General features: G+C 38.5%; 1 protein-coding gene across 1 annotated transcript; it reads right to left on the bottom strand.

The window, feature by feature from the left end:
* Window positions 1-174: 174 nt before the first annotated feature.
* Window positions 175-26,280, bottom strand: LOC311279768 (uncharacterized protein). The gene is made up of 16 exons (XM_084391470.1): window positions 25,913-26,280; window positions 25,401-25,471; window positions 23,136-23,251; window positions 19,785-19,910; window positions 19,553-19,692; window positions 19,367-19,451; window positions 19,140-19,275; window positions 16,168-16,361; window positions 12,865-12,990; window positions 12,634-12,773; window positions 12,438-12,522; window positions 12,190-12,346; window positions 5,830-6,023; window positions 5,542-5,695; window positions 2,083-2,210; window positions 175-824 (listed from the first exon to the last, which is right to left on the bottom strand). Exons 2-16 carry the CDS (start codon window positions 25,465-25,467, stop codon window positions 513-515), a joined length of 2,160 nt encoding a protein of 719 aa, XP_084247596.1. The 5' UTR covers window positions 25,468-25,471; window positions 25,913-26,280; the 3' UTR covers window positions 175-512.
* Window positions 26,281-27,229: the final 949 nt, after the last annotated feature.

The raw sequence follows: 27,229 nt of genomic DNA, 5'->3' as shown, positions 1-27,229 counted from the left end.
GGACCGATTTATTTATTTATGTATGTTAAATATTTTTAATACACAATATATTTTACCACTAACAGTATTTAAAGATTTTTCTTTTAGCACTATAACATCCTTAGAATAAAATATTTCCCAGTATTTATAAAGATAAGGTCTGTTTCAGAAAGAATAATTTTGTAGTTTTTTATTATAATTATTTCTCCTCATACAAATGTGATTTCCATAAAGATTTTGATCTTCAACATAAGATAACATGAAGATAACATGAAGATAACATGAAGATAAGTAGAAATTCATTTTAGAAGAATAGGAATGAACATCGATTAAGCTCATTTAGTTGTTTGCTAATTTATTTAATGTTGTTTAAAGATAAATACAGAATCTTTTTTGGTTATTCACAAGTTCTTCATTCTATAAAGCATGAACACTGAGGGGCTCCAGCAGGTAATGTAGGACAACACTGTATGCATTGGGTTATAAATACATAGTGATAAAACTACAAATGCATCTGTTGACTACTGGACCTACTAATGATCAGTAACACTAAAAACGAAGTTTTTAAGGAGGCAGCAGTGTGTTGAAGGGATTCCTCCAGGAATTTTAAAGATGGCATGCTGCAAAAACTCCCAGATGGGAGCAGAGGGCTTTGGATAGTTTATGGCATAGACATGAAACATTTTGAAACATAAATCCACAGCTTGAACTAAAGTCTCCTGTTCAATTGCCTCCCTGTTGAAAATGACAAACACTTCAGAGAAGTTCCCTTTGTCCCCAAGCACCAACACATGTGGATCCGGGCTCGTCTCGCTGTCCAGGTAATGAACCATATTCGTTCCAACCTTAAATAGAATAAATAAAGTTCAGTTGACATACATTGTGACAATATTCCATGGATACAATACATGTTCACAAATGAATCGAAGCAAAGTCAGCAGAGTGTTAAATTACACTGTGTAAAAGTAACACTGAAGCAGTGCTGTAGAATTAAATAAAATGTTCAATCTAAAGGTACGTTTACACGACAACGATATGCTTAAAAAAGGAGACGTTTTTCCTTGAGTTTTCCACGTGCAGACGTCACCGTTGTCAAAACGATCCCCATTCACACACTAAAAACGCTGTGTTCTGCTGCCAGGCCAGTAGATGGCGATGAAACACTATAGATTAAACACGTAATACGCATGTGCATGACGTCATCGTCTTCAGAGATTCACGTTTTTGTTGTTTACACGGAGACGGTTTTCAAAAACGTGCACTTTGAAACCCGTTTTCAAAAGTTTGTGTTTTCAGGCACCCAGAACGCCGTTGTCGTGTAAACGAACGGCCAAAACGCATAAAAAAGTTTTACGTTTTTAGTTGAAAACGGTGTTGTGCAAACAGCCCCTATAGTCCAGTCATTTTAAGCCAAAATGGGGGTCAACCTTGAACAAATTGCAACAGAAGCAAACTCAACTGATTTTATATCCTCAGTATGTCCTGAGTAAGGAAAAAAAAAGCCCCGAAGAATCCCATTAGGGGAAAGTTTAGAAAAAGACCCAAATATAGCCTATTCATACGCCTATTCATTCTTTGACATGTTCCCCTGGCTATACCCAATGTTTAGATCTGTTGTGGTATTTATGCAAATTAACACATACGTAATTAGATTATGCACCGTTTGTCCATGTTAACAAACAATTAAAAAAAACTTGTAATACATTTTTTGTTTGTCTTGTTGTAAGTAATCAACTCAGTAATTTTCATGGTGATATCTAAAGGTTACATTTTTTACCCTATTCACGTGAGAAAAAGAATGAATAGGCGTATGAATAGGCTATATTTGGGTCTTTTTCTAAACTTTCCCCTAATGGGATTCTTCGGGGCTTTTTTTCCCTTACTCAGGACATACTGAGGATATAAAATCAGTTGAGTTTGCTTCTGTTGCAATTTGTTCAACCTTTTTTCATAAAATGACTGGACTACTAAAAGTGATGATTGAACATTAGTCATGACACCTGCTGTTAACAAGCACAATCCCTGAAGGAAAGAGGAGGAATGGATCCATATGGATCCAGTGTAATTTAATACAGCTGATTTTGCAGTGTTGCTTTTACTTACAGGTTGAATGTCAATGAAGCTGCGCTTCATTTCAGCATATGTTGGACGCACAATTTTCTCACTTGTGCGATATGGCGATGACGGCAGGATGACAGGAAGGCAATTTAAGGCAATTTCTCCACGAACATCTTTGAACGACAAATTTACAGAGCAAACACATCAGAAAAAAAGTTAAGCTTACAGTTGTCATCTCTACAAACTTCTTTCATACGCACTTAGAAACAGCCTAAAAAAATAAAAAATAAATATAAATAAAGTTAGTCAGACCTCTGTTGAAGTCAAAATTAAACCAAAATTGACCCCATTTATTTTCTTAATTCAGGTTACTGGTCTTATTGTGAATGGTTAATCCATGTATGCATGAAGGCAAGCGAAATCAAAGACCGAACTGATGTGACGTCATTTCGAACAAACTCAGGCCAAAACAAGTTAGTTTGGAGTTCGTGTTGGAGGTTTGAAACAGCTTGTCAAAGAGAACTTTCTGGAAAAGTTCGCTCCGACTGGTAAACGCCTTCGAACTCCCATTGGCCTGTGGCGATTACGTGGAAAATCCTCGAGTCCGTGGAAGTTAGACGTCCACGAGTGAAAACATGAACACTGGAGAGCCGCTTTATAGTAGAAATCGAGATGAAATGAGACTGACACTGTTTATCATGTTTAATACGGTAAAGCTGCTTGATTTTAAACAATCTATCGTATAAAGTGCTATTTTATAAATGTGACATGACTTTTAGAGTGTGGAATTAGAGAGCTCGTGCAAACAAACATATCCACGTTGCTATTGAAGGGATGGATTCTGGAATCTACTGCTGCTTCAAAGTATATCTAATGAGCGATTATAATCAAGGTACTAATCAATATTTTTCCTTCTAAACATCACATGAGTTGAATGACTTCTCTGCTTGTAAGATTTTACTTTGTTATAATAGTTACCATGTGATTACTGAAATGTTCTTTTCATGTATTCTCTAATGTCTGTGTTTGATATATGAATGCAGGAACAGTGCTTGCTTATTTAGCCCGGCTTCCAGAAATGAAATGTGGAAAGGTGTTTTGTTTGAGAAATGTCTTCAATGTGTCAATACATACATCTGCTTTTCTAGGGTACCCTGACAACTATGGTCATTGAAGTCTATTAGTTTAAGGGACCATTTCTCAGTTAAAGCTGTACTTTACTATGTTAGACTAAAGTGTCCTCTCCTTGAGAGCTAATACAAAGAACATATTACCTTGATGTTTTGAGACGACTCTCCTGTTTATAGTTGAATTTATTATAATTCTGACTCCAGGTCTTCATTCATCATATCTGCTTCTGGGTCTCTGACTGTAAATCCCCTTACACTACGATCAGATGCTTTTCTTGTGCTTTATTAAAATGCTTGCTAGTTTCTCAATTTTGTTGTGTGTTTATTTTGTTATTGAGAGTAAAGCGCATATTTACATATTCATCTAAACGCCGCTCTCAGCAGTGTGGGCAATGTCAGATGTTCGAAAACAGTATAACCCTGCTCACGCATTTCGAACTTCGTTTTCCCCCTAAACGAAGAAGGAAAAAGAACTTTGCTGTGAGAATATCCGGGCATTTAGGCTTGCTGCAGTAGTCGTGTGTAACACAGTGTTCGACTAACACCAACTAACTACTGGAGTGCCTCAGGGCTCAGTACTGGGACCACTCCTCTTCTCCATCTACATGTCATCACTAGGATCTGTCATTCAAGCAAGCACATGGCTTTTCTTATCACTGCTACACTGATGACAAACTCGAGTGCGTGGTTCCAGTGAACATTTACACTTCACCAACAATCACACCTTCAAGTTAGGAATCGTGGAGTTATGTCTGACAATCAGTTAAGCTTCACGGACTACATTGCTAGAACTGCCCGATCATGCAGATTTACCTTGTACAACATTTAAAAGGTCAAGCCCTTCCTATTGGAGCAACACAACTTCTTGTCCAAGTTCCTGTTTTATCCAGACTAGACTATTGCAATGCCTTCTAGCATGTACAGATCTGCCTCCATCCTAGTATGGAGCACCCACTTTTTACAGTACAATCAACAATCAGTGGATAAAATCAAGTCCCAACCTACTTTGTTTCTTGTTTGATAAGCCACATAAGTAGGGATGCACGATATATCAGCCACCATATCGTTATTGGCCGATATATGATCATTTTTAATGTCATCGTTATCGGCCCGATAAGAAAATGTGGCCGATATATTAAATCCGATAAATAATGGATTATTTCCTTCAGCTGAGACACTTCAGATGTGCACTGTTCACCATGATGGTTTTAAATTGCTTAAAATATGATTAAAATCACTTCAAAAAGGAAAATGTGGATAACAGACAGCAACATAGTATCGTCCCAGATCCGGCCCACATCTGGTACACGTGGATTCCACACGGCCCAGATGTGGATCGACACTGTGTTGCTGTCTGGGAAGCATTTAAAGGATTAGTTCACTTCAGAATTAAAATTTCCTGATAATTTACTCTCTCCCCCACGTCATCCAAGATGTCCATGTCTTTCATTCTTCAGTCAAAAAGAAATTAAGGTTTTTGAGGAAAACTTTCCAGAATCTTTCTCCATATAGTGACTTCAGTGGGGTCCAACGAGTTGAAGGTCCAAAAGTCAGTTTCGGTGCAGCTTCAAAGTCTCTACACGATCCAGCTGAGTAATAAGAGTTTTATCTAGACAAAACACTGGTCATTTTCTTTTTCTTTTTTTACATTTATATACTTTTTTAAATGCTCATCTTGCACTAGCTGTGATGCATTACGTAATTGCGTTGAAAGGTCACGCGTGTTCCGGTTAAAAAAATATAGGGAAGGGCAAAAACATCTCATTTTCTCCTGCAACTTCAATATCATCCGACATCGTTGGTTTACCTTTTATTTATTATTTAAGTTTTTGTAAATGGCGTTTGACTTAGTCTTTGCACGTTTGCTTTGTAAACACTGGGTCTGTTCTTCCGCGTGACCTTTCAACGTGATTACGTAACGCGTGAAGTCGTGGACGTGCAAGAAGAGCATTTGTGCTTAAAGTGTATAATGTTTATTTTTGTTATAAAATGTCCGCTGGTTTGTCTAGATCAGACTCTTATTCCTCGGCTGGATCGTGTCGAGACTCTGAAGCTGCACTGAAACTCACATTTGAACCTTCAACCCGTTGGACCCCATTGAAGTCACTATATGGAGAAAAATCCTGGAATGTTTTCCTCAAAAACCTTAATTTCTTTTCGAGGGAAGAAAGACATGAATGTCTTGGATGATGCGCGGGTGAGTAAATTATCAGGAAATTTTAATTCTGAACTGAACTAATCTTTTAACCCTAACTTCTTGTGCAGTTATGAAAATTCAACCACTTAGAACCTCAGCCAACCAGTCAGAACAATGCATTTTAGAGAGCTGTAGTAAACATGGTATTCTGTGTGTGATTTTAATAGGATGTCCTACCTATTGGCAGTGTTTCCAGATTTTCTGGAAGGACGTCAGAAGCCTTGGGTTCTTTTTTTGTAAAAAGTAAAATCCGGTCAGTGAAGACAGGAGCCCAGAATTCATAAAGGCGGTCAGCATGGTCAGGGAATACAACTTCAAAGTCCTGTAATATCTAGATAAAAACAACGATAATAATGCTAGATTGCAAGTAACAACAGATTGAATAAGATGAAGCATTTTTGTTTTCTAAATGAATGTAGGATTTTTACTACAGGCTAAAACAACCCTTCAGAAAATTGTACTCACCATTCCAGGAGAGTCGTTAAGTCTGGGATATTCTCCATTGATTTCTTCTATGGTTTTTGTTCCAGGTGATCGAATCCATGCAGCTCGATGAGGTGCTGTATGTCTCATGAACTCCATGACTTGACTGTGAGGGCTTCTATTGTTCTTCAGCCACTCAATCATTGTTTGGATGACAGTCGAAGATAACTGTGACTCTATTGAAGATAAAACACATTAAAATGAGGGAAGACAACTATATAAAACAAAAACCAACACCTCAGTGTTTGCCAAACCTGGTTATGGAGTTCACAAGGGCCACAATTATTTACGTTTATCTTGAATAATGCCGAATACTGCATGGTGAAAATGAGAATCTATCACACGATCCAGGCCACAATCATCAATAGTGTGGGAATGCTGTAAACTGAGGCCAAATAAAATGGTGCTTTGTTCAGCTGTAAAGCTGAAATGGCATACCAACTGCTGTGTACATACGAGCACCTTAAAAGAAAACATCCTGGGACTCTCCGACCTCAAAACGACGAGCCAGCTGGGTAAGTAACTTAGCATTTATTACAGTGAGTTTTGGGAGCTGTTGTTGCGTTCTTACCTGCTGTGTTTTGGTCAAAAACTCATCGAAGTCTCCTTAGAGCTAAAGCTGTTGGTGTACTAGGTAATAACGCTAATGTTAATCGCTAACATTGCAGATGTTCTTTATTACTGTGCGTTCACACCGCCGCCGACTTGAGCTGCAAAGAAGCTCTGGCCGCCCTGTCAAGGACGCTTGTCAAAAAGTACGGAGAAGCTTCTTGACGCTTTGGCCGCTCTGAAGTCTGTGTCACACCATGAAATGTAAACAGGAAAAAAAACAAGCAATACATTGACACTAGAAACCTTTTATAATGACAGCATTTTTATAACCGTTTTGGTCACATTTGGTCGGGAAAAATTATTTTGATTAATATGCGCGAGGGAGAGCGAGCAAGACGTGTTGTTTGAAGACGGTTAAGGTGAGTGAGTGCGCGCGCGCGGCCGGGGCTCTCTCTCTTTTGTAACTGGTCCCTATATGAAAATAACGTCATACATTTTTATATAATAACGTCATAAATTTCGTCATAAATGATAGGAAACCCAGCAACAGCGATTATCAGTTTCTCCTCCATTTTCTCGGAACTAATGTTTTGGTAGGAACGAAAGTTTACATCGTATGTTTCTCCGGAATCAGCCAGCGCGAAGGACGTCTATATTCTGATTGGTTGCTGGCGTTTTGCCGCTGCTTGCCGCTGAACCGCGTCATAGCTCATTACCATAAAGTTGAGCTTCTCTCAACTTTCAGATTGACGCTCAAAACGCTCAAAACGCCCAAAACGCGACGCCGATGGATTTGACGCTCCTTGCAGCTGAGAGAAGCCAGCTTCCATTGAAAATGAATGACTTCCGGTAACTTTGGAAGCTCAAGTCGGCGGCGGTGTGAACGCACAGTTATGGTGACAACAAAACGGACCTTAACTTATAACTTCAACTTTAATCTTGCAACAATGCTTTCAGTGCATTTGCCAGTTGTTTGAAGTTGTGTATGCACATGTAGACTTTAAAAATAAACAACTAACATTAGATTTATGAACACTAGGCAGTAAGCTAGTGTATGTGAACCTTTTGCACATAAATACAAGTGCATTTCCGTTTACTATCAGTGAAGTAAATCATACTCCCAACTACGGTAATAAATGACAGATTATAGTAAACAACACACTTCCTAATTAGGCCAACACTGTGAATGTGTACATCTTACATTTTATGATAAATAGTATCATTAGTTGAAAAAGTTTAAAATGCTTCCTGCATTCGTATATTTCAGAATAAAATGACAAATACACTACCCTTTCTGAAATACAATTATTTGTCATTATAGATTTCATATTAAAATAATATACAGATGCACTACAGCTGATATATTGTTAGCATTCATAGATTTCATGTTTAAATATGTTACTGATGTTATTTTTGAGTTTGTTTATTTCTCAGGAAGAGGCAAAGCTGTGTGCAAGATTTCTTTCATCAAAAGGATGTCACGGTTTCAAAGTATTTTTTTAGAAAATTATTTAATAAAAGTTTGAAATACTAATGGTAGAAGTTGTACTTATTATTTATTGAAAAGTTAGCCAAAGGATGAATCAGCTAATCCAAAAAATAGCCATTAGACTAATCAGGAAAATAATCGTTAGATTAGTCGACTAATCAAAAAAAAAAAAAAAAAAAACCGATAGATTAATCGACAACAAAAATAACCGTTAGATGCAGCCCTAGAGTTCACCCAGCACAGCATGCTGTCTCTCTAAAGAAACACACCTGATTCAAATTATCAGCATGTTATGGAGAGTCTCATTTGTACTCTGAAGTGGGAAACTGGTAGGAACGCCTCCTCAAGTCAGAATTCCAAATGGGAAACTTGAAGGAACTGGAACAACCCCAACTTCATAATCCAATATGGCTGCTCAGAGCTAGCCTGGGTTTCCCCATACTGCCTTGAGCAGCGCGATTTTATTCACGCTGCAAGGTAGTCTGGCTACCATGGGCTAATTTTTCCCCTGAAATAGGGAACCAATCACAGAACGGAGAGGGAGCAGCAAGACGATGACGACACACCGAAGCAGTTTGTTTATCTATGGATCCAACATGACAGACGTAAAAATATATGCATATTTAGTTTAGCAAGCAAACACATCTACAAAAATATGCCTGTATTTCAAGTTGATAAAATAATTTAAAATCCACATCAGTTTATTTGTGCCGACGCGCCACCCCTCCCAGGATCTATAACGTTACCTAGGCTACTTCCACTTTTAAAAATTCATCATAACCGCGCGCGATCTGCTTGCAGTCGTCGAGATGGATGCTGAGGAGTTGAAGAAAAGAATAGCTAGTGGAGATTGTAAAGTTGTCGACAATACGTCATCAAAAATCAAGTCCAGTGTGTGGGAGAAATTTGGAGTTATCTGAAGAAAATATTGTAAAAAGCTTTGCTGCAAACATTTTCGTGTTGGATAGCCGCAAATGTGGAACTTCATCCCTGAGGAAGCACGCAGATAACTGGTAACAAAGCCGTTCTATCGAACGGTATTTTTCATATTTAACACTGTTAGTATGTGTGGTGTGCAGGGCGTGTTTGAACCCAAAATGGCCAGATGTAGGCTAGACGAAATTGCGTGGCATATAGTGGTGTAGCCGCGTCTGTTCGATTTGTGTGGTAACGTTAGCCATGTTCTTCATGTATCGGCCTTTTGACAGCTTCGGCTGAAGTTGTCCTTGTGTTAATTGTCGTGTAATAACTTCTGTATGACCTGGCAATAAACATTTTTGTAAGTGTCTATAATGTGATGGTCTAAACTGATTTTATTTCGGGTGCGGGTCGGGTGTCGGTTCTATTTTAAGCGGGTCGGTGCAGATTTTTATTAGTGCTGCTGTTGGAAAACGGGTCGGGTGCGGATTTACAAAATCGGACCCGTGCAGGACTCTCTGGTGTACACATAAATCTCTGACCCATCGTCGTCTTCTTCGTTGAATATCTGTCGCTCTACATACGTCATCTGGTATAATTGAAACGATTGGCTATAAGCTACGTACAGGCGCATTTGATAGACATTTGTAGCGCCCAATAAACGGCTCTGGGCATTCGTAAACCACGCCTCAAATACGAGAAAATGAACATGTAGTATCCAGACCACGTCTCAAAGAGAAAGTGGTCTGACGTTAGCCAGGCTAGCTCAGAGCATCAACAGTAGTAATATTTTGTGGATATGATACTTCAGCATTATCTGTGCAAAACACAGCTACTTTATGTTGTATGTTTGTTTGCATTTCGAGAGAGCAAGCTTCAACTCGGGTGTGACATCATTCCCAGCTCCGACTTCCGGGGTTAATGGAATGCAACATTAGTAAAGACTCCAAGATGGGAAATGGGTGTCATATAAGGAAGACACCCAAAATAAGTACAGTTGGGGATACTCCAGAACCAGAGTTGAGAACCACTGCTCTAGCTTACCATAGGCACACGTTTCTTATTTTATAAATAATGTCATCATTTACTAACCCCTGTTTTAGCCCATATTATAACAGTTTAAAAAGCGATAAAGCCCAGTGAAGCCGTGGTTTACAATCATTTTAGAACATCTAAGGAGGCGTTGTTTGACGCAAAGTATTCTTGGTTTTTTTATTGACTCAAAGGCCAATGTTTTGGTGGAGGGGGGATTATGGTGTGGGGTTGTTTTTCAAGGGTTGGGGTTGGGCCCTTAGTTCCAGTGATGGCATGTTTTTTTTTGCTACATGCCATGGGATTAATCAATGCATGCTGATGAATAATGGATAATAATAATAATAATAATTAATCTGCATACCCTAGTTTTGCACTGATGTAAAAAGACTGACAGTGACACAATAAGACCTCATGTTAGCAAAATGTTTTAATCTTTTAACTCTTAAAAAAAAAAAAAAACCTCTTAAAAAAAACATGTATGTTCTTTAATGTTTGATTATAATTTTACGGTCTTCACATAGGGATGGGAATTGATAAGATTTTATCAATAATAATGCCACTGACGATTCTGATTATCGATCCAATTCTTTATCGATTCTCTTATCGATTCTTGATAGCGCTGTGTGGAAAAATGTGGTCATATGCTTTTTTTTTTTTTTTTAAACAAGTGGTTTTCTTTATTTTGAAGTTTAAGCTTGAGTTAGCAAACTGTACTTTTTTATATAATTTATGTAATAAATATAACCTTATTGTAAAGTGTTACTGATTAGTTACACCGATTCAGACGTCACCTGAGTTCACTGTTGGAAAGATTAGTTGTTTTAACCATTCATTAAAATGAATCGGTTCAAAGGAGTCATTAGTTCGCGAATTGGACGTGTCGTGCGCGTTGTGTGATTATGCCAGCAGTTAGGACACTGACATCCAAGATTTGTGTCAACATAAAAACATTTCATCACTGTATAGTTTTATTTCGTTTAATTAAAGTGTTGTTTAAGTCAGCTGAATGTCCAGAACGCTTTTCAGAGAAGATAAGGAAACTTATTTAGCAAAATTCACACCCAGCAGTAATTCAGAAAAAAAAGGTCTTTCGACCTTTTACCACCGTGTCGATTTATTTATGATTAATATGTGCGTGCGAGGGAGAGAGAGCAACACAGCGCCTAGTTTGGAGACGGTGAAGTCGTTTACACAGAGAGTGCGCGCGCGCGACCGGCTCTCTCTCTCTCTCTCTCTGCTCGTTCTTTCAGTTAAACATACACCCTGTCACAAACGCAGCCGTTCATCTACATTACTCACCGATCAAATAAGACTTTGGCGGGACAAAAAATCATTTTGGTGGGCGCTAAAATGCAGGAAAATTCATGCGCGAGTTTCCATTAGACTCGCACGGTAGCCAGTCGTCTCATCAAATGGCGAGCTCAGCTCAGCTCAGTTGACGCTGTGTGCTTCAAGATTCTGACGCAAGTGCTAAGATTCCAATTGGCCAAGAGAAAAAGTGCTAAGATTCCGATTGGCCCAGAGAAATGTCAATTATAAGAATTATCCAATAATGTTTCGCAATTCTAGCCTGCATGGCAGTTACTGTGAGAAACAATATTCCCCCCCCCCCCCCCCCCCCCGAAAAAAAAACTCTCCTGTTCTACGCGATTCACGTAAATGACCCAATTGACCAAGAAAACGGCGATTGTCGCCGAAAAGCGACAAGTTTGCAGGTATGCATAAAGCTACCGTATGACTGCAGAGGACTTGGAATACAGATTGCTTAGATATTCTGCCTAAGATCTGGTGTCGTTTTTCACTAAAGACATGAAATAACACAGAGTTGGAATGGCATAGGACAGTGGTTCCCAATTCCAGTCCTCGTGACCCACTGCTCTGCACATTTTGTGTGTCTCTCTTATCTGACACACTCAGTTCAATTCATGGAGTCTCTCCTAATGAGCTGATGATCTGGTTCAGGTGTGTCAAATAAGGGAGACATACAAAATGTGCAGAGCAGTGGGTCATGAGGACTGGAATTGGGAACCACTGGCATAGGAGATAGACATTATGACAGTTAATGTTGGGTGAACAATTAAGCTTTCCTGTAGCTCAAACAGTAGAGCGTTGAGGTCATGGGTTTGATTCCCAGGGAAAGCAAAAACTGATAAGAATGTAAATGTGTACCTTGAAATGCAATGCAAGTCGCTTTGGATAAAAGCTTCTGCCAAATGCATAAATGTAAATGTAACTATCCCTTTCATTTTAGAGTTTTATGCCGTGCAAATTGTCTAAACAGCTAACGTACAGCATTCTCTGTACACATTAAAACCCTTTGCATATAAACACCCATCCCTAGCACGAACCTGGCAGTGGAAAGCTGGGTCGGGAAGAGGAATTCTGGGATGGCTGTGGATTGCTGTGCTGTTTCTGGCCTCTCAGACGTTTCCTCACGTTGCGGAGTCTTTCTTCTAGATACCCGGTTGCAGGGTGACGATAACGGCAAGGTGTATACCATACCTCCTGCAACAAAACATATAAATAAATCACTGTCACTAATTCTCTTTATCAGCCCTTGATTATCTTGTAATCAGAATGTGTCAGCAGATCTTACATATCCGTATCCCTCATTGCTTTTCAGACAAGGAAACTGGGCCGTTATTGCCAAAGCCATCTCCTTTTTGATCTCAGCTGTTGGGCTATACAAAGAAACATGCAATACAAACAAGCATTTGAATCGTTTATATAGGCAAGTTTATTAAATCATCTCCACTGGTCAAGTGATTTTATCATTTAATAGTTCTACTCACGTTTCCCCAAACCTTTTCATTAAATGAGAAACCAACACCCGCACCATCTGACGTCGCTCCTTGAGGCTTAGGTGCCTGTCTCTGTCTAAAGATGATATTATTGCTGATCCTCCAGAATTGCTCAGTATTTCTCGTATATCCTGTGAAAAGAAGAACATTCAATTTGTTCTGAAATATAATAAAACAATTACCAAAATGTAAGTTCAAGTGTATCAAAAGACGTGCTATTACAAAGGTTGAGTTGCTTGTTCTTGTTTGGCAGCTTTCCAGTACTATCTGTGCTGGGGTTGGTGGGTCATTCCTCATAGGTGATTGACTGGGACATGATTGATTGTTGACAGAGCTATGGCCCAGAGACTGTTTAAAAAAAAAAAAAAAAAAAGTAAATATCAGACGTTATCAACAATGCAATGACAACGATGTGTAGCTGTAATGAAGATTCTTCAGTATTGACTTCACCCTTTCCTATTCTCAAACATCTGTATTTTCTTACCCTACTCTACCCAGTGTCTAATGTGTGAGAACATGCAGTTCACTGACACTAAGTGCTTATAAAACCTGGTCAGGAACAACAACATACTGTAGGCAAAGTAATGACTGAAACAAATTGTTACCCATCTCTGGATTATTAGCTTCACTTTGTCATTAACAGTGTTTTTTCTTAAAGCTGCAGTCCGTAGCTTTTTTGGGTTAAAAATTATCCAAAATAATTTTTTGAGCAAGTACATAACCAGCCAGTGTTTTTGCATCATTCCGTCACATCTGTCCACATAAAGAAGAGTCTCGGCTAGTCGGCTATATGAGTGTGAGGATGTTGGAGGTGGAGATTTATAGCCTTTTCTCACAGCACTTGATATAATTAAACTTATCAATTTGATGGCGGATCCAGAAAGGTTCAAACGGCAATCACCAGTGACAACTAGAGATTCACCCGTTGCAAAACGCAAAAGACTTCGGAGTGGCTACAGAAATAAAGACACTGCAACCGGCCCATGCGAAAACAAGGACAAATATCAGAAGGGCATTAAATGTAGTCACGCAATGCTGATGTTGTTAACATTAACAATTTGAGAACAAAGTATAATTTGCACAGTTTGACGTGATATGATAAGCGATCGTTAGATTTAATCGGCGCAATTTACTGCAATGCTTTTTTCCCCTTAGTTGGTCAGAACAAAAGTGGATGTTACTCACTTGTTTAGACGACATTTTCCGGTGAAAACTCTTATGTTGTTCATATTTCAGAAAAGTAGGATCTGTGATTGCGAATGACAGTATCAACACCACCAGCGCGGTGATTGACAGCCACACATTCTCCTCAAAACATTGGATTCATCCGCGCTGTGCCATGCCGAGGCACAACCCACGTAAAGTTGATAATTCCTCGAATAACTGCAATTGCAGATTTCGAACAGAGATGGCGACAAAGAGGAAAAACGGCAGACTGCAGCTTTAATACAACAAAACTGAGTATCTCTATCTGTAGTGCAGAGCATAAAAACAGTCATCCCTGGCCTATATACTGTGCCATTAACCTTGACCCAAGATGGGATATAAACCTTTTCATGGTATCTTCCAGCATATCATATCAATCACAAGTTCAGTATGGAGTACCTCAAGGCTCAGTACTAAGACCGTTGCTGTACATGCTACCCTTGGGAGATATAATTTGGAAGCATAGCATTAGCTTTCACTGTTACGCTGATGATACTCAGCTCTATATTTCTTCGTGCCCAACGAAACTCACCAATTCACAAAATTAGCCGCTGATGTAAAAACTTGGATGACTAGTAATTTCCTACTACTTAATTCTGAAAAAACAGTTTCTAATGATTGGACCAAAAACCTCTGCATGTAATATCCTAGAATACTGTCTAACACTTGATGGCTGCTCTGTTAAGTCTTCGTCGTCGGTTAGGAACCTGGGTGTGCTCTTTGATACCAATCTTTCATTTGAAAGCCACATTTCTAGCATCTGTAAAACCGCATTCTTCCATCTTAAAAATACGACATATGCTCTCAGTGACAAATGCAGAAAAAGTTAGTTCATGCGTTCATGACCTCAAGGTTAGATTATTGTAATGCTCTACTGGGTGGTTGCCCTGCACGCATAATAAACAAACTCCAGCTGGTCCAAAACGCAGCAGCTAGAGTTCTTACTAGAACCAGGAAGTATGACCATATTAGCCCGGTTCTGTCAACGCTGCATTGGCTCCCAATTAAACACTGTCTACATTTTGAAAACTTGCTAATTACTTACAAAGCACTAAATGATTTAGCTTCCCAGTACTTGAGCGAGCTCTTAAAGGGGACCTATTACGCAAATTTCACTTTTGCATGGTGTTTGGACATAAATATGTGTGTTGGCAGTGTGTGTACACAACCACCCTATAGTGATAAAAATCCACTCACTCCTTTTTTTTGAATCCCCATAAATCATAAGCAGTGTCTCCCAACGACCTGTTTCAGCCATGGGGCTGGTGTGACATCACAACAGCCACAGGCCCCACACACGAGTGTTGACAGACACTGCCGTTTTAACATAGACCCGCCCTGATCGAGTTCACAGCGAGTTGTACACATCCGCCATTTCTGCACTGAGGAGAATGTCTCCCAAGCGTTGAAGGTGTTGTGTGGCTGGATGTATTAATTCGCATAGCTCTCTCTATTTACTCCAGAAATCTGAGCCAGCCGCTGAAGACGTGGCGGATTCATTTTGTATTCGAAGAAAATGCTCCCTCAACTCTACCGAATTTTGTTTATGTACTTACGCACGTCTTATACTGCGTTTACTCAGCTCTTACTGTGATTTTCCATGAGTAAAACTGACGCTTCATCTTTTGTGTGATGTACAATAAACTTTATTAAACTCATCAATATATTTTTGGAAATCATTCGGATGGGGTCCTACAGCAGGCTTGTATTAATAGTGGATACAAGCAATGACAAATAGTTTATAACCGTAATTAAACTAAACGATACCTGTTCCATCCCCATACAGCACTACTCACTCTCTGACTCCGGGTCGAAAGGAACACCGTTACTGTGAGTTTCTGTTTTGATACTATCATCTTTCCGTGAGATGAGATTGTTCTGACACTGAGCGCGAGCTCGTGAGGCTCCGCCCCCTGTGCCGTGCAGCAGCAGCTCATTTGCATTTAAAGGGCACACACTAAAACGGTGCGTTTTTCTCAGGCCCAAAAAGTGACGATTTAAACATGCTGTAAAAAATGATCTGTTGGGTATTTTGAGCTTAAACTTCACATACACACTCTGGGGACATCAGAGACTTATTTTACTTCTTGTGAAAAGGGGCATAATAGGCTTCACGTTTATAGTCCTAAAAATTCTGTCCAGTTTATGATACCTAGAATATCAAAACCAACTGCAGACTGGCAGATCCTTTTCCTACTTAGCACCTAAACTTTGGAATAGTCTTCCTAGCCCTGTTCGGGAAGCAGACACACTCTGTAAGTATAAATCTAGACTAAAACCCATCAGAAAATTCCCTATCCTGCACATCATTATACTCACCATTCCAGGAAAGTCGTGAAGTTTGGGATATTCTCCATTGACTTCTTCTATGGTTTCCGTTCCAGAGGATCGAATCCATGCAGCTCGATGAGGTGCTGTTTGTCCCATGAACTCCATGGCTTGGCTGTGAGGGCCTCTATTGTTCTTCAGCCACTCAAGCATTGTGTGAATGTCAGTCGAAGATAACTGTGACTCTATTGAAGTTAAAACACATTAAAATAAAATCATGAACATCTGGCAACCACAAGCAGGAAAGATAGTGGAGGCTTATTAATGCAAGATAACAGAGAAAGAAAAAAAAGAGTCGAATGAGAGTGAGAGTCGGAATCACAGATCAGCAGCAGGAGTCAGATTTCATTTATCACATGACGAGAGTGAGGCGAGCTGATTGACTAGACCGGGGGTCGGCAACCCGCGGCTCTTAAGCGCCGCCCTAGTGGCTCCCTGGAGCTTTTTCAAAAATATGAAAATGGAAAAAATATTTTTTGTTTTAATATAATTTCTGTAGGAGGAAAAACATGACAAACATTCTTAACCCTTTCGCACGAACGATCACATCGGTGTGATTAGAACGGTCAGTGCATGACGTGATCAACTGCTAAATTAAAATGTGCTTTCGCGCGTTGGCTGGCGCACTCAGAGCTGTCATATATCACAACTTTTCAGTGTTTTCAACCACATAATGTTTATTTTAGGTTTCAGACATACAAGTACTAAAAAAAATACATTTAGAGTTTGTAAAATACACACTGATGTTAAAGGAAGAGGCAATAATAATCCTTTCCATTATAATTAGACACGTTTTATTCATATCAGATACACATTGTGTAAGTAACTTTAAAGTTTACTCTATTGTTCTCCCAGTTCACCAGCCACTTACTTTTATGTATTTCGTGAGAAGTGGATGAATTCACGTGTTGTAAATCCAACAGATCCGATTCTCTGAACTGCGTCTGCGGCACAAACTAAGATGGCGGCGCCCATCGCGCATACAGCTCAACTAACGCGATCGTTATAAAAGTGTTTAAACAACAAAACACTTCCACTTGCGTATATTTGACAATCGGAATATCAGATATTTCATGCCATATCTAACAAATTTGTGAATATTTTGAATAAAAAAGGAAAAATGACATAAAAGCAGATCATCATTCATTCAGCTCTGTTGTTGCTGCGGTGTCACGTGACACGCAATGACGCGTCACCATGGAAACCATAAAGTGACACATTCTAAATAACGGTCGTCTTGAAAACCTCACGCTGGGGGGTCAGCCAGAATATTTTAAACTTACGTGTGAAAGGGTTAAAGTTTTTCAACGTTGTAAAAATGTGTATAATAAATATTTAATTTCAACATTTCTGTCAACGAACATTTAATCATGAATGCTCATCATGTATTTGTAGCCTACTTATCATTTTGATACAAGGGGGCTAATAAAGCTAATATAGACACTTACAGCATGTGTTGCCTTCATTGTAAGGCTTATATAAGGCTTTTAATTTTTTGCGGCTCCAGACAGAATTTTTTTTTTTTTTTTTTTTTGGTCCAATATGGCTCTTTCAACATTTTGGGTTGCCGACCCCTGGACTAGACGATGGCCAATTTCTTTTTCCAAAGCTAAACGTAAAAGTGCCTCTTTGGCAATATTCTGGATTTAAACCCAATGCTAATATGGAGCCTGCAAACATTAATGAGGCAATCTGTAAACTGCCTAATGAAGGTGGCAGCATCTGGAGATAACACTTAATTTACACACACCTTTAAGCGCAAAAACAAATTCACACTTTTTTTCGACATGCCAGTCTTGGCGAGTATCCTAGCAAACCATAAGTATGTCTTAAAGGGATACTTCACCTCTGGAAAGATGAATGTGTATTTAAAATGGGTCATTTATGTAGAAGAAATGTGAAATTATTTTTGAATTTGGAGCCTTCTAGACTGAGAAAAGCCAGAAAATGTATTTTTGGCTCATGTGGGTGAAAGACAACAACTCCCAGAATGCACTTGCTTCGCTGCCCTAGGAGGCCACTCCCAAGCCACGCCTACCGGTAAGAGAGCGCAGTTGAAAACAACAAGGCTAGGCTACTAGTGAGTCTCCGTGACGAGTCTGCCCGGGATTTCGAGATCGCCCAAAATGTCCGGGATTCGGCTTTTGCGTTCTAAAGTCGCCAATTTATCATGTTTACTGTGGCGAGCAGGTCGAGGCTGAGGGCCGCGGGAGAACGGCGTGCGGCCGGTGGCAGGATTACTGATGAGCGGCACCTGTGAGGCGCACCGGTCTCGTATCTCTCACGGAGGAGCCCCCTACTACTCCGCTTTCTCCACAGAACAAGATCCTGCTAGCTTAGCTTCCAAAGAAAGATGGCTGACACTATTGAGTACATTCTGTGAGTGAGATCCCTCTATGGGCGGGTTGAACACATGCGGGACAGCTCCCCCTACTGGCTGGAGTCTCTCGCCTCTGGCCCAAAAATCCTCCGATGACGCAAAATGACGATTTTTGCGTCATCGGAGGATTTTTTCCAGACAAAAAAATACATAAATCTCTGGTCTCAGGGGGATCAATCGAAAATACTACAGGTTTTCTACTAATACAAAGCTTAATGCTAAATCCTGAAGTATCCCTTTAAGTGAACATAAACAGCTGAGAAAGACAACGCATGTGTAACAGCATCAGTGTACTGGATCAGTGCATTATGTCTTAAAGTGACAACAACCTAATATTCCTGCTGTCTATGTTTTTAATGTTAACTAAATAAAAGCAAAATCACTCACTGCTCTTAATTGAATAGCTTTTGTAACTTTAATAAGGATTAATCTGTAATTTATACAGTCAAATATGCAATGCTATTTTACATTTGATTAATTTATTCAATGTATGTTCCTGAAAACTAATGTTAGACCTACCTGAAAAACAGTTTATTTTATTTCTATCTTTGCTTTATTGTAATCACCCATCCCTAGTTCATACCTGGCAGTGGAAAACTGGTTTGGGAAGAGGAATTCTGGGATGGCTGTTTCCTCAGACGTTTCCTCACGTTGCGGAGTCTTTCTTCTAGATACCCGGTTGCAGGGTGACGATAACGACAAGGTGTATACCATACCTCCTGCAACAAAACATATAAATAAATCACTGTCACTAAGTCTCTTTATCAGCCCTTGATTATCTTGTAATCAGATTGTGTCAGCAGATCTTACATATCCGTATCCCTCATTGCTTTTCAGACAAGGAAACTGGGCCGTTATTGCCAAAGCCATCTCCTTTTTGATCTCAGCTGTTGGGCTATACAAAGAAACAAGCATATGAAACGTTCATATAGGCCAGTTTTTTAATTCAGCTCCACTGGTCAAGTGATTTTATTATTTAATAATACCTCTACTCACTTTTCCCCAAACCTTTCCATCAAATGAGAAACCAACACCCGCACCATCTGACATCGCTCCTTGAGGCTTAGGTGCCCGTCTCTGTCTAAAGATGCTAATAACGCTGATCCGCCAGAATTGCTCAGTATTTCTCGTATATCCTGTGAAAAGAAAAACATTCAATTTGTTCTTAAACATAACAAAATAACAGCCTAAAATGTAAGTTCAAGTGTATCAAAAGACGTGCTATTACAAAGGTTGAGTTGCTTGTTCTTGTTTGGCAGCTTTCCAGTTCTATCTGTGCTGGGGTTGGTGGGTCATTCCTCAGAGGTGATTGGCTGGGACATGATTGATTGTTGACAGGGCTATTGCCCAGAGACTGTTTAAAAGGGGAAAAAGAATGTAAATATCAGACATTATCAGCTATAAAACGAAGATTCTTCAGTGCAGCTATGCAGAATTTGTCGCAGTCATGAAAGCTTATCGTTTGCATGCGTTTGTAAGCATTGCGGTTTAAAAACAGATGATTTTAAAATCATTGAAGCACAATTAGCAGTGGAAGAGAACTCATTTCAGTATATGCGCTCGCCCTCTGTTTCTCAGCGCTGTCTGAGACGCGCGACAAAGTGTTTTTTGCCGGCAAATTGGGCTTGAACGATTAAACGCATACTTTATATGCGTCAAAGTGACCATGTGTTTGCAAGTAAACAGTAATTTATGTCTTAAAGTGAACGTAAACAGTTGAGAAAGAAAACACACGAGTATAATGGATCCGTGAAGTCGGTCTTAAAGTGACTGCTTCCAAATTTACCTTCTGTCGTTTATTAATGTTAATCAAACAAAATAAAGAGAAAATGTCTTGCTGCTCTTGACTGAATCACTTTAGTAACTTTAATAAGAACAAATGTATATTTACACAGTAAAGACTATGCAGTTATTTATACATTTGATTAGCCTACTACTTTTTATGTAGTATTTCTAGTTCTTGAAGTTTGTCAGGTATGTCTTCTCATGCATCTAATATGTTCTATTGTAGTTTGTTTTCTTTGCTCTTTCTTTATCAGTGTTCACTTGTCTTCAGTAAGCAGAGCAGTTTTAGGCTAGTATTAGGCTAGTTTTTTTAATTATATTGAAAATTGTGACAATTATGACATTTTTGATATAAGATTTTGATCATATCACCCACCCCTAATGTAATGGGTGAAAAACATACAGACACTGACAGACAACCAAGTGCTTCCAAAATAACATCTCAGTTTCCTTCTTCAGGAGAGACACGGCAGGCAAAAACAGATTTTTGGATATTTGTCTTCAATAACACGTCTTCTTTCAGACTTGTGGTGAAAAAAAGTCCGACATACAGATTTAGGTCTTTATTTTACACACTTTGTCTGTTTGCGTCTGTAGATTTCTCATAAATTCAACAAAAGTTGGCGTTCTTAATCCTCCCGTTGCTCCGCGATCGCTGTCTGCTCCTGTCACACACCGCTGGAAAGCTCTCTCTCTCCTGTACAATGCTGTCGGATCCAAATATGGTCATTTCCTTTTTATCAGCAACCAATCGTGAAAGTAAAAGGGCTGAATGCGGAATCTCATTGGCTGATGATAAATCTTTAAAGCCTGTTTTCTCAAAATGACTTTTCTCTCCGAAATCTCCACTTCAGTAGCACCTCTATACACCAAACTCTCCAGTCTTGTACCTAGTTATATTATGAAGACATTTACAGAAGGATTTGTAAATATATTATTCCTAGCCTGATTTATCTAACATTTTATTCCAAAAAAACATGGCGAAAATCTTTTTTTTAAGGCTATTGACAGTATATTCTGATTTACAGGATAACAAAAGTAGATATCCATAAATCCCTCTGTAATTTTTTTCCCATCTAATATGTGAACTCAATGAAAAAAATAATTTTTAACCTGGCTTTATCCAATACTCAGATTTATGTGCAAAATATATGCAAATTAGCGCATATTTAATTAGATATTGCCTAATTTGCATATTTAAACATTAAATTACAGAAAACTTGTAATACATTTTTTTCTCATCTTAATGTAGGTAATCAACTGGGAAAGTTTCATGGTGATTTCTGCTAGTTAAAAATGTTACCCTATTCACCTGTAGTGTCTCGCCTTAAACAACCTGCCTGTAAACAGCAGAAAGCACAGCATCATTTGGTGCCTGTGTGTCATACAGGACAAGCAGAATGGAGAGTTGTTTAGGACACAGGTGGCTGGTCATTCGAGGGCACTAGAATTCTAGCATTTATTTTTAAGTACAGGCTGCAATGGAACATATTGAAAGCTGTCCTGGACTGCCATCTGTCACTCGCTGCCAGTTACTGCATCCAAACGCTCGACATATGAAATGAATGGAAACTGCAAAATCTCTGACTAAATGAAAAACCCTGTTTTAGTAGCAGTTCAGCTGCTCTCTCAGATGGTACTGACATTAGGGATGATCTGAGTGAGCAAGTCGATGCAAAAGAGCTATTGTCATGGTCAGCAAGCTATTTATAACATCAGTGATCTAAGAAGCGGTTTGCTTCACCATGTAACAGGGTCCGAAATTAACACCCGCCAAGCGCCAAATGTGGGTAGATTTTCTGTTTGGCGAGTAAATCTCAAAAGGCTATCCGCCACACTGGCGGGTGAATGTTCATACCAAAATAGTAATGTAATCACTATGTAAACCACAGAACGTCTCTAGCGCTCCAAGTCTCGCGGCACTGTCTCAGGGGCCGTAAGGTAAACAGTGCCGCGAGACTTGGAGCGCTAGAGACGGTCTGTTGCTAGCTAGTACTGCAGCTAACTTCCGGTCTGCAGCTAGCTGCCGCTTATTAGCTGTTATGTGGCGACATTTACCAGGAGTGAGCCAACCTTTGAAATGAAAACCCACAGACGAAAAGGGGGATGAATTACATAAAAAAAGAAAGTTTTGTGAGAAATGGAGGTTTGGAGATAGCGGAGTTTCAAGAGGCTGGCTATATGATTCAGACGCTGTCGTGATGAGTTGTTCTGTGTGTCGCCAGTATGCTAAAGATAACGCACTCTGTACAGCACTTTTGGTCAACTACAATTTCTATAAGTGCTTTACAAATAAAGTTGATTACATTTTGATCAATATAGAGATTTTTTTTATTATACTTTTAAAATTAAAGTTTTATGTTGGTATTGAACATAATACCTTATTATCTCAATTAAATGTTCTGAAATGAATGTATATGTGACAAAAAAAAGGCTGTTTATTATTAGGTGAGCCAAAAAGTTAATTTCGGACCCTGCCATGTAATTAATTGGTGACTGTGTTGGAATATGTTGATTGTGCACATTATCAGTTGTGGATGATGGCTGTAGGGCTGTAACGTATCGACCAATAATTGACTGGGAGATTACAGCCCTAGATGGCTGTTTGACACATTTTCATACGCGTCTCCTCTATGACCATACGAAACTGAATGTTCTGCCTTTTTATAACATCGTGTTAATGTCATCAAATTTGGATGTGCAAAAAGTTATTTTGTTTTTCCCCAAACCAGACTGACTGCACTTGAAACACGTGATCAAAAAAGCTTTCATGGTTTAGTGAGTGTGAACTTACTCCCAGAAGTTCTGAATGATATTTCTTGAATTTAACCCTGAAACCAATTCTTGGAATTAGAGCGGCAATGCTGGCGTCATCCAGCAGCATGAAGCTTTCCTCATCCACTCCTTCCTCTGTGTTGAGAAGAACAAGAAAAAGAACAGATTTTGTGTCCTACTGCATTATTTCCCTTTTAAAATAATTTGCTACATGCATGACATACAGGCATATCACTTTATCCTATAAAACCTATTTGGTTAACTTTGAAATCATTTTTAGGACATTTAAATAATACATATTTTTTGTTTTGTTATCTTAATTACCTATTTAACTTAAACTTGTTTAAACACATTGTCCATGACTAGGGTTGCCAACCGTTCCGTATAATACGGAATCGTCCCGTATTTAAGGCATCAAATGAAGCGTCCCGTATGAAAGCCATACGGAACACAGTTTGTCCCGTATTTTCAGGCATATGCTCTAAATTGAGAATTAACCATTTCTTTTAGACAAATCTTTGTTTTCTTTGCAAACATAGATGTTCGCGGAAGCCTTTAAGACCCAGCAGAATCCTCTCCCGGCCGCCGCTCCGCTTCACAGCCAGCGGGACTCGCTCTTACGGCAAATCCATTCTTTCGCTGTCCGCGTTTTGATTCCGGCTAATCAGTTTGGGCGACTACAAACAACGTGATTATTGTTCACTCAGAATTGCTAAACTCAGTCCAACAACACAAGAAAACATGCAATCTACCTGAGGGAAGGCGTTATCAAAAATCTTTCACTATTGTAAGTTAATGTTAAATAGAGAAAAACATTTTACATTAAAGTAACTTGTAAGCTACCGTAGGCGACGTGGCTGGACCTCGTTATTGAAACACAAAATAACCAATAAAATCTCAAGCACCAAAAGCAGCCCATACTAATCACCTAAGTTCTCTTTATCTGGAGAGTATGCACTTTCATTTATTCATACGTGGTTGCAAAAACATTTAGGCCTAGTTCAAAATATTAAGTGCCATATAATTTTTTTTCTTTTTTTTTTGGGGGCTGTAATTTCAAAGACGTTCATGGTCAGTTAATGTGCTTTACCATATCTATGTATCTTCCTGACAATTTTTTTTTATTTTTTTATGTTTATCGTTTTGAATAGAGGTTGATGATATAATATCCGTTGGTGTAGCTATATATAGAAAATGGGTCAAATTCAACAGTTTGAACATGGAGCCACATTATATCTGGGACTGAATCATATAGGGCCTTTAAAATGAAGATTACAAAAGAAAAGTTTATTAAGACTGAGAATATAGAAGGATATTAAGATATCTTTATTACTTTTAGAGTTACAGGCACACAAACTTTGGAAAAATACTATTTATGGCACTCAGTAATGTTCAGTTGTGTTGATAGAAGACATTTCTAGTTTCAACATCATTTTTTCTTCATATAAATGTGCGACCATTGAAAATATGTACTAATTTACTCATGGAGCCACATTAACATCCCTATATATTGGGACTATATATTTAACCATATTCTGCCTTAAAAATTAAGAAACCAAAAGAAAAGTGTGTTAAGAATTAGAAAGGATATTAAGATATTTTTAATATGAGTTGCAGTCATGCAAACTTTGGGCAAAAAACAAAAGTAGTGCTTTTTCCCATTTTTAAAATGTCACCTTTGGCATACAGTAGCTATAATAAAACAAAGATGGCTAAAGTCAACCGATTTAGCTATTTTACTGTAAAAGTAAAATAATGATGCAGCTCTAAGGTCATTTTAACCCCCTGTAATCTGACTCCAAATCTCAGGTGAAAATTGTAATTTTGACCCATTTTACAAAACTGTAAATTACTCAGTAAATATACATCCATCACATGTAGCCTACTATTTTGGCTTTCTTCTTCGTTTACGTTTGTCTTTCTTCAGAATATTTTAACAAAAACTAAAATTTGAGCTGGGAAAGTTTCTGAAATTTGGTTGATTTTTCCACAAAATGACCCAAATGTGTTTGTCTGAGAACCTTTTATACATCTTTTGTACACATTTTAACTGCAGATGCTAAATTGATATGCACTGTGTGGTGCAGTTCAAATATTTTGAGTGTCCCTTATTTTCCTGTAAAGAACCACGATTGCCCCTTATTTTCCTTTCCATAAGTTGGCAAACCCTATTCATGACTCAAAAATATGCATTATATCTGTTTTGAAAATATATTTTGTAAAACACCTTTTTTTTAAGCTTTACTTGTCAATGACCCATTTATCACTAATATAAATAGCTTACCTTGAAATGTTTCAATTAAATGGCAGAGGTTCCACTGTTGTAGTCTTTCCTTCACATAGGAATCCATTTCTCTAAAACAGAAGCACACACATTTAGTACAACACATTATAAATGCAAAAACAGCCGTAGTTTTATAAGAAAAATGACTATAATAGGTCTGTAATACATTTTTAATACAGTTACATGCATGACAATATATAAATTGTAGTATCATCAGTACGGAAAAATAGCAGTCCGGAATAGTAAATATGGCGAAATGCTATATTGACCTACTTATAGTTTATCGACGTACAAGTAAGCAGGTATTATTATTGTTAACGTTAAGTGATACATCTAAATTGTTTCGCTAGTCTTTTTTTACTAATTACAATTATTGCTAGCGAGCTAACTGTGATAATACAATCGATAGAGGACAACAAAACTGACAACTTAATGATACAATGTAGGCTAACGTCTCAATACACAATACCTAATGTTATAAGAGTTAAACATCATAAAACGATATGACTTACCTTTTACATTCATGTATGTTGTTGACTGTCACTCGACCGTTAACATTCGAACCGTCGCAGCGGGAACAGTGTTTAACCCAAAAGCTGGGTTGTTACTAAAAATAACCCAACAATGTAAAATTAACCCAGCGGTGACCCAATATGTGTAACCCAGTGGTTGGGGTTAAAAAAAACAACCTAACGTTTATTTTAAGCGTTATAAAGTAAATGACCTGGTAAATGCTGTGTCGTCATGAAAGTCTTACAACCCCCCCGCGGGATTCGTGTATATTTGTGAAGGAAGAACCATAGGAACAGACCGGCTTCTTCTTCTGTGGGTTTAATGGCGGGTCGCACACCATCTTTAGGCGCATACCGCCCCCTCCCGTGAGTGAGTGTGAAGTGATTTCAGTCTGTATACAGGATGAGACCTGTGTTGTACAGTCTATAGATCAGATGAGATTAGCCTACAGTCTACTGAAGAATGCTGGTACTGGTAGCCAGACAGTTAACAGCAGCCACTTCTATAGTATCTGTTTTCTTACTATGGAAGTCAATGGCTACCGTCAACTGTTTAACAACATTCTTTAAAATATCTCATTTTGTGTTCAACAGAAGAAGAAACTCGAGGTTTGGAACACCATGATGGTGAGTAAGAGATGACAACGTTTGATTTTTTTGGTGAACCATCCCTTTAAGTCCATTATTCTTAGTGGATTTAAAAGAAAACCTTTATACGTCAGGTAGACTAAATAACCAATGAGGTATTATTGGGAAAACTGTAACTGTTGATGAACATGTTTTATTATTTAGTGACATTCCTGCAGCCCTTGCTTTCCATGCAAAACATATTCCTGCTAAGTTTGTTGTCTCTCAACTCTATTATTGTTGTGTTTCTTCTATTATTGATCTGTTTTATGCCCTTGTACATTGATCCAGTATTCATATCATTGGAGACTCTCCTGGCTCAACTTGCATTGCTGAAATTGGAGTTGTTTTATTGCACCTGTAATTCATCTGAATAAAATCTGACCTCTTAAGTGATGCAGATCCATATATCCATATACTACTACATCCATAGTCAACAACAGACCAAAGAAGAGTATAGTATGGTGATCACTGATTGTTTGCCCCCATTCTTGGCTTACTAAACATAGGTTTAGTGCTTTGCTGCATTTCTTTTCAATGTTGACATTATATTTTTAATGTTAATTGACCAAAATTAACGTTCTTAAGAGCTTCTGCAATAATATAAGCCAGCTGGAAAACTTCTGGTGAAATGTCACTTGTTGGTGTGTTGTTATCTTCAATGTCCTGAGGAAGCTTTAACAGCATTAA

This window comes from Rutilus rutilus, assembly GCF_951802725.1.
Source record: "Rutilus rutilus genome assembly, chromosome: 20".
NCBI classification, from domain to species: domain Eukaryota; kingdom Metazoa; phylum Chordata; class Actinopteri; order Cypriniformes; family Leuciscidae; genus Rutilus; species Rutilus rutilus.
This window is presented reverse-complemented; position numbering and strand designations above follow the sequence as displayed.